Source organism: Dendronephthya gigantea, unplaced genomic scaffold (assembly GCF_004324835.1).
Source record: "Dendronephthya gigantea isolate DGI-Jeju-01 unplaced genomic scaffold, DenGig_1.0 000043F, whole genome shotgun sequence".
NCBI lineage: Eukaryota > Metazoa > Cnidaria > Anthozoa > Malacalcyonacea > Nephtheidae > Dendronephthya > Dendronephthya gigantea.
The window spans coordinates 158,503-171,219 of record NW_021163053.1 but is presented as its reverse complement, the minus strand read 5'-3'; the positions used below and the strand labels follow the sequence as shown (position 1 = coordinate 171,219).

General features: G+C 35.5%; 1 protein-coding gene across 1 annotated transcript; it reads right to left on the bottom strand.

The window, feature by feature from the left end:
- Window positions 1-1,551: 1,551 nt before the first annotated feature.
- On the bottom strand, window positions 1,552-11,046 carry LOC114527187 (syndetin-like). The gene is made up of 37 exons (XM_028548830.1): window positions 10,891-11,046; window positions 10,636-10,704; window positions 10,147-10,191; window positions 9,928-9,999; window positions 9,752-9,823; window positions 9,561-9,614; window positions 9,414-9,484; window positions 9,145-9,262; window positions 8,810-8,845; window positions 8,536-8,618; window positions 8,295-8,337; window positions 8,113-8,211; window positions 7,865-7,945; window positions 7,648-7,713; window positions 7,395-7,442; window positions 6,925-7,086; window positions 6,748-6,842; window positions 6,555-6,653; window positions 6,289-6,379; window positions 6,137-6,215; window positions 5,929-6,020; window positions 5,711-5,789; window positions 5,474-5,525; window positions 5,282-5,373; window positions 5,031-5,122; window positions 4,816-4,845; window positions 4,655-4,732; window positions 4,501-4,542; window positions 4,322-4,413; window positions 3,841-3,937; window positions 3,438-3,512; window positions 3,148-3,231; window positions 3,032-3,072; window positions 2,821-2,901; window positions 2,632-2,730; window positions 2,350-2,440; window positions 1,552-2,256 (listed from the first exon to the last, which is right to left on the bottom strand). The coding sequence occupies exons 1-37, from the start codon at window positions 10,930-10,932 to the stop codon at window positions 2,134-2,136; spliced, it is 2,865 nt and encodes a 954-aa protein (XP_028404631.1). The 5' UTR covers window positions 10,933-11,046; the 3' UTR covers window positions 1,552-2,133.
- Between the last annotated feature and the right edge of the window lie 1,671 nt (window positions 11,047-12,717).

The following is a 12,717-nucleotide window of genomic DNA, read 5'->3' as shown; positions in this document are numbered from 1 at the left end:
TACCGGCATTAAGAAAGTCTCCTAAGTAAAGAAGAATACCCTCAATTTCGGAGAAAAAATACGGGAAGAAAAATTAAATGAAGAATTTCTTTCGAATCTTTTACGAAGAAACGAAGAAAAGAAAATCTAACAAGAATGAAATTTTTGTCAAATGAAAATAAGAAAATTTTGCCGTAAAAGTAGAAAAAGGGTGCGGTTATCCTGGTTTATTTCAAAATTAACATGTTCAACTTGACTTTGGCTTTCATACAGATCCACGAAGCCGAAGGTAAGACGCTGTTCACAGCGCCTGGTTAACATACGCTGTTTCTGTTCACAGTACTTTTCAGATTCCGTTCATTCACGCTAATATTCATTTGTGGGAACAGAATAAGGCAAGTATTACGAACGTAAATCTCCAGGTAAGTGTTACGTTGATTGATGGTGATAGCTGTCAAAGATGCCCATATTTCAACTATTACCTTTTAGAAGATCACTGCGAAATGTGCGAAAATGAAAATATTGGAATTGCTTATCCAGCTGGGTTGATGAACGTGTATGCAGATGCTGGTTGTAGGTGTTCAAATAGTTCCACATCAGTTTCCCTGAAGGTTGTCGAATGTGATGGAAGGCTTGTTATATCTTACACGGATGTTACAGCAGGAACAAAAGAAAGAAGTTGGAATGAATTTCTTCCTTGTGCGTATACAACCGAGTTGGAAAATTCTGTCACCGAAAGTGGAAAGAGAGATTTTTTGTCCGCGCAGTTTGTCCCGAAGATCCCAAATTTTGCCCGGTGGGGACAAAATTCCGACCTGTTTGTTCACTAAACGGGTCCGAGTTTTGTCTTCAGTTGGCAAAAACCGGAAAAAAATGAAAGGCATGGATCGAATTAGGTCTAACAGATGGCAATGGGTACAAGCAGATAACAGCACTGAGGAGTGAAGATTCTAAAGCTTTAAATCAAACTGACTTAATTCGTGCTGAGCTCGGTATTTTGGATAAAATGGTGATTTAAATAGTTCATTGTATGTAAATAGCTCTAAATCTTCGCGTTTGTACACGTTGTTTGTGAAAGAATACATTCATGATCTTATAAAAATACCCCGTATATGTTGCATTGTCTGTCGCAGTCTCGAACGGAATTTCGCTTTCTGGATGATCGTGCACGAGTAGTCTCGTCACGGATACAAGAACTCCTAATGGTTAATTCAGTTACAACGCACAATGAACACTTGAATGAAGCTGATATTGATAATAATCGTATGTCCAATCGGGAAATTGCACCTCGTTAGTTAAAGACTAAAAGTAAAATTTTGCTCCAGTTAGTCGCTGGCGATATTTGACAAGACGTCTCATTCGTCTGTTGATAAATCGTTTTTAAAGTCACAAAACAGGTTCTCTTCCTCCCTTCGCTCCAGGATAGTCCTGTTACTGTTCTATAGAACTCTGACCTATTGCTAAAATTTTATCAGATGGTTTTCGTCCGTACTCAGGCTAAAAATCGTGCATGAGACGTTATGATGCTAACACTTGATTACTTTCGCAAAATGAAGAAGAACAAATCCATTGTCTCACTTTTCCTTATTTATTTTTTTAACTGCTCATGTCTTTCGCATTATTTTGCCCAAGTCTGTTTAAAAATATGATTTGTAAGACACAACAGCAATACTGGGCAGCAATACTAAACGATAACTACAGCATTTGTTATAAATAAAGAACCTTCCCTATTAACAGGATAAGGTACCAGCAAACGTCTGAAAGTTCAAATTGTAACTTGTAAGCCAGCTTACGTTAATAAAGTATGTATGGCTACGCCTATTTATTCCCGTTCTCCGCCACGCGAACTGTTTGAAAAAAAATTGAAAATGATTCTATATTCACCAGGACCTCCATACGTTTGGCTCGGTACGTGGTTGTGTTTTGCGTGGAGGAAAATGGCTTTCCGCGATTTACTCCTCGTAATTGTCTATGATATTTTGAGGGAAACTAACCTAAATACAGGATCACAATTTTCGACAAAATTTAAACTGGCAAATTACAAAAAAACGCTAATTGATAAAATTTAAAAATTCCTAATTTATTTTCAAGAGCAATTTCCCTCGTGGTGAAAGCCAAGGGGGGTGACCACGCGCCGGGAATCATTGATTGATATCAGCGTGTTCTAAATCTTTCAGTCTCCTCAACTACAATCAATAACCGTTGCTTGGCTTTCTTACTAAAGTGGGAACCTGTACCACAGTTGACAAGACTAGTGAGTTGTTTCGTTGAGTACTCCTGAAATAATAAAAGGAATAAGGTCATTCGAAGTTGTTTCATTCCCATGAATTAATGGTTTACACGTGGAAATTTCACGTGAAATTAGATTACCTTATGTTCCCGAATCCATCTTTCCATATCCGGTTCTGTCAAATAGTAAGCTTTGACGTATGCTTCGACAAATTCTTTCTCTGGAATAGGCCTGGAGCGAAAAGTAAAAATATGGTTCAATGTTTCCTGTCCACTAACTCCGCTTAAGTTTGTCCACTTGAGCTTACTAGCTATTCCTGCCAGGGTTTCATCTGACATAAATTTCAGTGATGGTCAACTGGAAAGCGAGACTCGATAAGAGGAGGGAGTTCCTCACTGTCTACTAATACCAGCTTTCCTTACCTCAATGAAGTAAGTTTATCCAGTTTTATGAGAAACTGTTGAAAATCCAGTTGCATTAGCGCTCGTCCTTCGTTGCTGCATTTCTTCGCACAGGAAAATCTTTTAATAAAAACGATTAATTAAAAAAGGTTCTACTTACTGTCTCCTGTACACGACTTTAACTCGTGATGCAAGGTTAGAGAAACTCACCCCTCAACTAAAGATCGGTTAACGCGACGCGTACAATGATCCCACAAAATTGTCAACACTTCATTTGGGATCGGGATTGATCTGAAATTTACATACTGTAAATCTAATAAACGCTATTGTGATATTTTCGTATTCTCAAAGTTAGTATTTATCACAGATGACGTTTACAGTATATTGTCTAAGCCGGGCGATACTGTTAGAATATTTTTACCTTCCAATTTGCGAGATCCTCATGCTAAACAATTGCAATTCCTAAAATAGGAATATATTTACGATTATGGGTGTGCATTGCATTGTAGGTGTGTCACAAAACGGGCAGATATTTACCCTTAGTAACATATCCACGTATGTGTTGTGTTCAGACATGATTTCTTTGATGTCCCATTTCACATTTGACATTAAATGAATGATCTAAATAAATTAGGTACACCTATAGCAGTAGTATTAGAGGTTTAGAGCTACTATCGTTAAATTTAATTCCAAAAAAAATCCAGGCAAAATTGATTCTAAACACTTCTAAAAGTTGGGAGGCAACGAATAATTTGAGCAAAAATTAATACAGCTATGATGCAATGGTAGCGAAATGATGTTGATGGGAAGTTACTTTAGAAAATTACCATGTTAAAGTCGACAACCCTTCCAGCGACTGCTTGGTATATTGGTCTTCTCAATTCATGCGCGGTAGAAACAGTCTAGATTTTAGAAATAAATTAAATTGCATGGCAGTGATCTGATCACGGCAGTGAAATTAAGATAAATTCGCATTGAAAACATGACCATCTTGTTACTTCCAGCTTGTGGCTCACTGAATGCTCGATCCAGAAATCACAACCTGCAGTTTCAAGATCATTCAAAAAGCCTAGCGTTCGTTCAAGACTGTATAGCTGAGTTTCATATATAGACATATGTCTGGTAACCAGTACGTTTCTTCAATTACATAATTCTGTTCATTCAGAGGCCTTAAAAAGCACGAAATTACTTTATGCAACTTGAAAGTGATAAAAGAATGCAAAGATATACCTGAGAATAAAACTGAGAGAGAAATGCTCTCTTAGCCATCGGAATAAGAGATTCTAAATGAGGTTGCAATGATTCGAATTGTTTCGCTAAAAATACTCTGAAAATAAAACATTCACATAAATCTAACAACGAGTACTACCATACTAGCAATCTTTATGATGAGAACAGTGCGAATTGGGGAAGATTGTCTTCATTTCCATACGCATTAAAAAACGTTCTATCAAATCAATGTTGCCTTTCATCAACTTAACCGTGGGTTTCCCTCATAACGCCGAATGCATGCTATTACTTTGGGCCTATATTTTGAAAATGGATTATTTTCTTGGGAAGATTTGCATTGTCAGTATGCTACACGGTTTTTCCTATCAACAGCATATGAACATTTTACGAGAAGTTGCAAAGACAGGCTGTATCAAATGAGCTTAACCATGCAGTGGAAAACAAGTGATACTAATTTGGTATAGGTATACCATATACTTACAATGATTCGGTCGCTATAATTCTTTCAGAAAGTCCAAACAATCCTTCCGCATTTTCCAATTGTGTTAAAGGAGAAAGACACGGAGATGGAACCTGGAAAAAATTATTGAAAGATCATGCATGAAGTATATGATATATCTAACAACACGACGGAGTGACTGTTGAATTAATTACACATACCCGCATATCATCGCCACCTGTTGTATCAGACGGTGAATAGTGCTAACAAAGGTCAATAAATTGAAGGTGTTGGAAACCAAACATTTTATTAACAATTAATGAAGGCTGTTTGGTTAGAATTCATTTTCTTTTGTTTTCTAGTTTTTACCCTTACTTCCATAATTAGGTTTTCCTTGATGCGTTTAAGAGAAGTAAACAATTTTGTGCTAAGATCCGGATTCTTTGATTCGTCCTGCAATATTAATGATATAATCTAAATAAATATTACAGTATACGATCTGCAAACGCACCAATGACTAACATACAAAAACGTACCATAACATTAGGACAGAAAAACCTTTGAACCTGCAGCAAATAAATAATATGTCAAAACTAAACCTACAATCTTGAATATTGAATAATATTCGTGAGCTTGTTGGAAATACAGTGCGTCGTACTGTGTGTGTACCTAGTCTTGCAGTGAAATCGTTTTTGATTAAATCTAAATTTGATTTGTATAAAAATGGAGAAGACAAGAAGAACATACTCACAGCAAACAAATAATAATCAAACAGCTGTGAGACACAGATAACAACATCAAATGCGATGGGTTTTAATACGTTCATCATTTGCATGTATTTCCCTGAGATAACAAAATATTCAAAATGTAATGGTGAATTCAAACGAGAGAGTACATGCAGCTTATTCAACTGGGCAGAAAGAACACAGTGTTTGCACAGTTTAATTTTTTGCTTTTTCTTCATTCTTAAGAATTCTCTTCCTAAGAATATGTTCAACTTACCGAACAATCTTAAAACATTTAAAGTGGTGTTTGTAACAATTGGTCCATGGTTTTTACTCAGTTTTTTCCCAAGTTTTGAGTGCGAGTTTGGTCTAAATGAATTAAGGAGAGAGTATGATATAACAATACATAAGTACTTGTAAATATATTTTAAATGCTTGTCTGGATTCTATAATCACTAATCTACTGTACCTTGGTGACGGTTCCCCAGTTTTCTCGTCGACATAGTCTAACTTCAACTCATCTGAAATAGAATATGCACAGTCAAAATCTAGTTTTATTTTAGGTAAATAATTATTTATGTACACGATAAACAATTTCGTCCAACCATACATCATTAATTATCATTTGACAATCTCACATTAAAATTTTAATTTTACAATATTAACGCAGGATATAATGTAAGAATAACGGTGTATTTATTCAAACCTGGAACATCCTCATCATCATCGTCGTATTCATCATCATCATCATCGTCGTGATTTTCATTCACATCGCAATCTACACCCTGAACAGAAACTGAAATATGAGTCTCGCTTCGTCATTTGGAGTCACTAAATAGGATTGGCAATAAGAGAATTGGCGTGAAGGAAATCGCGTTAAGAAGTCTTTTCTAACAAGGATAATAAGGAACATTTTGAACATACTGTGGTTAAAGTTGACAATAAATCTTCATACTCGTCTTCGGCTCTCTGGTCATCAAATGGCGTCGAACCAGGGCGGTATCGAGAAAAGAAACCTGTTGAAAATAACTATATCCATTTAGAGATATAATACAACATTTCTTAGGGTCATATAACTGATATGAACTATCTCTATAATCATCTGACAACCATTGAGAACTGATATACTTACTCATTTCAGATTTTATGTTTCCAGAATCTGTCCTTCTATGACCTTTGCTCGGGTATATTTTCCTTAGAAACTTGAACTCCTGCAGGAAGAAAATATTAAAAATATAGCAATGATTTGCTTAAAACATCACCATGCAGCGTACTGACACAAACCTGGAGATTGGCCAAGGAAAAATTAGCCTTTACTGGACACAATTCCCAGACTTCATTCTCCAGAAACATCCGAAGCTCCTCTAACCGTGATCTACGATATATGTAAAATCATATTTTCGTTTTCATACAGTAAATTTTACTCTAACAGTAAAACAACTAAATTATCGCGCGACTCAAGTTATTGGCATCTTTATTGATTAAAAAGTTAATCTCGTTAAATCAACGTTTTTACGTGAACTAAATGCAGAATGTATTAGTGTAGAAACCTGTGATAATTCTTAAAATAATTCACTGTTTGGGTTCGAATAGAATCGTGAAGCTCTTCTGATTTACTCCCACAGAATTCCTCCCCAATTGCAATCAATCTACAAGAGGCAATTGAGAATTAACAAGAAGATTTACTGTTTTACAGATTTACTGTATATATACGTTGTTGAGAAAATGATAACGAATCCTCACCTATTAACTAAATCTAACACATGAATAAAATCGTCGTATTTAAAATACGATAAGTCCGTTCCTAGCAAGTAGCATTTCGCTCTTTCTTGAACTTCCTGAAAAAAGACAGTATATATATGAAATTCAGAAGCGTACCGGCTCAAAGATCTCGGCTAGTGAAATACACTGTTATGATACCTTCCAAATTCTATGTAATCCGTGCTTCAACTTCTGGGTGACATATTGTCTATTATAAGACGCTTCACCGTCCGTTTCATCACCTTGCGTTTGCATGAAATCATCATGCTCTTTATGCCACTGCATTACCTCATGGTAATTAGACATCACTTTCCACAAAGTCTAGAGCAAATTACGTCACGAAAATTCTAAAACCTTTGATTGCAATCAACATATTTTCTACTTAGTTTTAATGATATTTTCTTCTATGATATGATACTCATGATATTTTCTTAAAATGTAAGGAAGGTGGTTTTGATAGATTTGATCATCAATGGTTCGTAAAGTCATGTGCCATTATTCAGAATTGCAGTCGGAATCGTATGGCAATGTGGATATGTCATAAAATTCTATGTAAGTATATAGTCGCTGACAGTCAATGTCCGTAACGCAGAAAACAAGGAAGGAAGTGATGATGTTTTTTGCCTTACTTTGCACAAATCAACCAAACATGGAGTAAAATCTTCCACACCAACTTTCTACAGAGGAAATGGTAATAATCCTTAACTTTACTTCCAGTACAACATTAACACCATGGTATATTCATGCATATCTACTTAATTGTACAAAACTAGAGCAAGGCAGGACATACTATTAAAACAACTAAAACCATGCACGAGCTTTAAACAGGGCTGAGCTTATCTACTGAGATTCTTCGACGTCCTCTACAAATCCTCTTGTTACCTGGCAGAGTTCTTGAAAAGGGATCGTCTGAATTCCACCTTCATTTAAGTCTTCTGGACAATTTTCCTAGACGGGAAGGTAACTTCTTTGAGAGGTTTTCAAATTATGTAAAATGTGATCAAACCTTACATCATTTCCAACATTAATGAACAATAAAGTCATCGCATTTCCTGTGTTATTACAAACAAGATCGTCACAAAGAAGTATAGCGAAGTACCTCAACATGTTTCAGCAAAACAAGAAATGCTTCACTGTTGATGGAATTCATGAAGTGAAGATGAAGTTGATCCATTGCCAACTAAAACACGGTCAACGAAATAAAATTTCATTCAAAAAATTGAAAAATGATGATGGGACATGATAATTAGTTTTCAAATATATATCTAGCATTCTGCCGGTGCTGTCAGATTATGTGAACGACTAGCTTACGTACACTGTACCAATATCCAATACAACAAAGCCTACCTGTATTTTACCAAGATATCTATAAGCGGTTTGTAATTTCTCATAATGCAAGGCGTTAAAATTATTACACGTTTTAGCCAGGGCACTATCCAACTCGCCCTATAACGGAGATTGAAACGATTTCGGAATTTGAACAATTTCGGATTTTCGGTTTCATTATTACAACCTTGGGTAATAAATACCTCGATTTGTAAAAGTATATCCTGGAGGTTTGCACTTAATTCACTGCAAATAAGAACGAGAATATTTATTGGCGTATTTAATGTCTGAACTCTTCGAATATATAGGTTTTCGTCTGCGTGTGTTTCAGATTAAAGAATTCGTGGTTTCTGATGTCTGTTCTACCGGCAATACCAGCTGAGCTAGTCTTACTGTATGCTGCAAATGAAATATGTCGTATTCACATTGTTCTATCGTAATTACCTTATACATTTATAATGTTTAAAAGCACGAGCGGCCTTTTCACATTCCAAACACAAATTTATAGCGCCAGGGTAATCTTCTTCCTGCAAAGATGAAAATACATTAGATTGCACAACTTTTCGAATTTTCCGGAAGCATTATATATAAAGTGCCTGTCCTTTATGTTGTTGTTATAACATTTTACCACAAGGGTTTTGAAGAATAAAGGTTAAACTTATACTATGTAGCAGGATTAAGTTGACAACATCTGACAACTATGTGATCACAATTTTACCTGTAGCATTTCTCTCAGTCTTACATCAGTTTGTTGCTGCAAAAATACAGTCACAATTTTTAAACTGTTCTATGCAAGTTGGCATACTAATCTGATTACCTTAGGATGGCCTTATCTGATTTGTTTAGCTTTGATGAATCTACTGATATATATGACTACCTCCCCTGCAGAACCTCTAGCTGTTTCAGAGTAAACTTCACAACTTTAATATATGTAAAATAACAGGCCTTTGTCATAACAAATTACTGCCCAACAAAATGTTGGTAGAAGAGAAATACGTATGTATAGAATTATATTGAGCATTTGATACAATTGTTTTCTTCAAAGATACTTACAAGTGTTTTGATTGTTCCTAAAGACTGAAGAACATTGACCAAATGTTGTTTCTTCCTGTTTTTTGCCAGGACAGTAAGACCACCCAAAGACGTCTCTCTTCGTGAATGTTCAAGGTGGCTGAAAAGCAAAGAGGTAACCAAGTTGGTACCAATCATTCAGTCTTTCTATAGAGACCTACTAAACATAATTCACCTCACATTCTTCAAACCCCTGCATACCACCTGGTTAGACCATATAATGAAATGGTTAAAGAAAAGCCTTTGTTTACCTTCGTCCACTATCACATATTGTTTTTGCAAGTTCAAGAGTAGCTTGAATGTCAATAACTCTTTGTAATTCCTGAAAGATATTTTAGTTTTGTTTGTTTCAGGAATTTTCATTCTGGAAGTAGAAATTATAGGAGTAGCATGCATACCTGCATGTAGGCTTTCTGATTATCCAAAACTTTCATATAAAGTTTCTTAGAAACCTAAATTAAATATTTTTCACATTAATGAGCCGTATAAAACATAGGATAGTGAATCAATATTTTCAATGCAATATCATTAATAAACAATATAAGACCTAGTTTGATCAGATTTTTAGAGTAAAAGTTAAAATCCTTACAGCTTGGGCTTGTCTTCGTAACACATTTCTGTATTCATCCAGCTCTTCTTTGTTTAACACATCTGGTAGTTTCTAATTAAATTAAGCAACTGGTGTTCATTATATTCTAATGCAGATTTCTGTTGTACTTGATCCAATAAATCTTAGAACAGCAACTCTCTTTCAAAAACACATACCTTCAGCTCATAGTCACTTGGGTCAAATGAATCAACATCATCAAAATAGATTTCCTCTATGGTTGAAATTACCTATAAAGCATGCATTTCAATATCACTTTAACTTTAACTTTAACTGCCCCTGTACAAACTCTTTTAAAATAATTTTGGTGGAGGATAATAAATATATAGTCCTGTAAGTACATAGAATATGGGTATACAGTAGGACTTTTAAATTACCTCATCATTACTTAATGGGTCATTTTCAAATTCTCTTTCTCCTTCCTGAAATGCATATACAAACATAAATCAATGCCCTCTAACTAGCCAAGACAGGAAAAATGTACTTTAGGTTAAGATCCAGGTTTGTCTGACCGTGGGTACAGTACAACTGCATAAATCTATGGCAACATGTATTGAGCGCAGATTGTTTGATCTGTTTTATCCAGTGTTCATACTATGCACTCTATTTAAATAGTAAACTGAAAAAAAATCTGCAGAGAGCGTTGTGTGGTGGTTAATTACCAATTAGCCACAAAAAGAGCAATCATTGCATCAACACATAACTTTCAACAAAATCAAACTAACCCTAAGACTCAAAACGCAATACTTAATAGGGTGTCCTTAATTCAGTATAATAAATTGCCAATATGGTACAATATGCACTTAGAAAAACAAATATATATTTAATATATAGATTTGAAATGAAGTTACAACACAAACAATCACCTTGAATACCGCAGCTCCAACACTGCTTTCATCCAAACCTCCACTATTATCTAGCTCTTTTCGCGTTTGCTACATCAAACAAATAAATATCAGTAATATAAGTAGATAATTTAGAGTTTATCGACCTGATACAAGTTTGGAGTTCCGCATAATTTAAATCTCATAACTCTAAAATGTTTTGATAACAAATGGTAGTCACTAGTCAATCTAGTTATATTATTAAACATATAATGTAGATGGAAACAAAACACTCACCTCTAGACCAAGAAGAGAACGAAAACGGCTTCGAAAAGCCATTGAAGTTGTGGTTCAACTCAAGAAACGTCCGCCATGATTGTTTTGAAAATACAGTATGTTTATTTTCGGTGATATTCAGATTTATTGAAAATATTTTTAACATATTTTCCCACCTGACCGCAGGCTGCGCATTTTCATTTGTTACAACTTGTTACAATCAGGGACCGGACCGGTTGTATAACTCTTAAACTTCATTTTAACTCTGAAATACACCACTCTGATTGGCCAGTTCTGTCCCTAACTACAGTTTAAAGTTAACGAGTATCCCTTGAATGTTCCTAGGATACAACCCAGCGAGCTCTAGTCCAGTACCTCGATGATTTCAACATTGCTCCATTTTAGGCAGTATTGAGGTTTATCACTGATGGGGGCCTTCCTCTTAGTATGTTCCCTATAGATTTTCGAGTGGCCAACTTCAGCCTGCCTTTTGTTCTTGCGTCCACTTACAAGTCGACTATGATCTGCAATTTGTTGCCATCATCCTAGAGTTTCACCGTACTCTGAGAGCTACACTTACAGTTAATCTTGTAACTTTCAGGTTGTTCGGATGGCAATTGAAGATAAAGAGTATGGGAAACTTTCGGACGCGAAACTGTACCCGATTTTTTTGGACGGGAAGGGTTTTCGTACTCTAGAACACATCAGCATACACTTGCACAAGTGTTTATATATTGAGTTTTAGCATTGCGGTGATAAAAAGTTTCCCCAACATCAGTGGGATGTTATCCGCCATCCTTTCCTTCTTCAATATTTAACGTTCAATGTTTTTGAAGAACAAACATTTCTTTTAATTTGCTGCATCGGTGATCGTGGACTTCGGGGTGCAGAGACTTCCTAATAGTTAGCATAGACTGTAGTACTTCTACAAAGTGTCGACAAAATAACATGAGTGGAATTTGGAAATTTAAGATGTTGAAATAGCTAACATAATAAACGTTCTATTAGTCAGATGTGTTAATTTAAAAATCTAATTTGACTGTTATTTGTCCAGGACTGCCAGCTAATCTGAGTATAAAAATTAGCCAATCAGCAACCAGATCCTCGACAAAACTGAATTGTCATCTCCTTAATTCCATGCGATTATGAAGCGCCTGTGGAGGAAGTAGTGCTGAAGTCATGTCGGACCACGACAAATCCTGAAGCAGAGCAACGATTTTGCAAGTAGTTCACTGTAGTAGTACACGTTCGCATAAACTTTAATTTAACATGACAATAGTTGCAACAACAATAATTTCTTCAATAACATTGAGAAAGTATATAGCTAATAATTTTTATTTGAAACAGCAGTTCGTCAGTCATAGGGGAACTACATCTGTTCCTCATGCATGTAATTTATGAATTGACGCTCGGTTGAAGATCGTTGGTTTTGAAGTGCCGTTGCTGGAGAACAAGTGGTCAGTTATAAAACTGAATGGCAGATATATCGATGAGGGAAGGAATCAATCAAGTAGATTAGTAGAGCGATATTTAATTCAGTATTTGGCCCCCTGACAATGCCTGAATAGGTCGATATATATATAAGGAACGGTAGATTAGTGGGATAGATTGAAAATACTGTATTGCTCGTCTAATAAAATGTGTTGGGAAACAATGCACCATCTGTCACCTAAGACAGTGTAATGTCTATCTGAACCGTTGCTTCAGTGTTATCTGCACCGTTGAACTTGATTGTTTTCGAGTGCTAATTATTCATATTGACAGAATATCGGTTAGTATTTTTAACCCACCATCCTTCGCGCACTTAGAGTTTAAGGTTTAACCGTTTAATGTTTAACGTTTACTGAA

What these genes read in the sequence shown, in the direction of transcription:
- LOC114527187 (XM_028548830.1), bottom strand. Translation starts at nt 10,932, where the DNA reads ATGGCTTTTCGAAGCCGTTTTCGTTCTCTTCTTGGTCTAGAG. An exon ending in CAAGTGACTATGAGCTGAAG is followed by an intron (nt 9,824 to 9,927) that starts GTATGTGTTTTT and finishes TAATTTAATTAG; the next exon opens with AAACTACCAGATGTGTTAAA. An exon ending in AAATGTTTTAAGATTGTTCG is followed by an intron (nt 5,123 to 5,281) that starts GTAAGTTGAACA and finishes TTGTTATCTCAG; the next exon opens with GGAAATACATGCAAATGATG.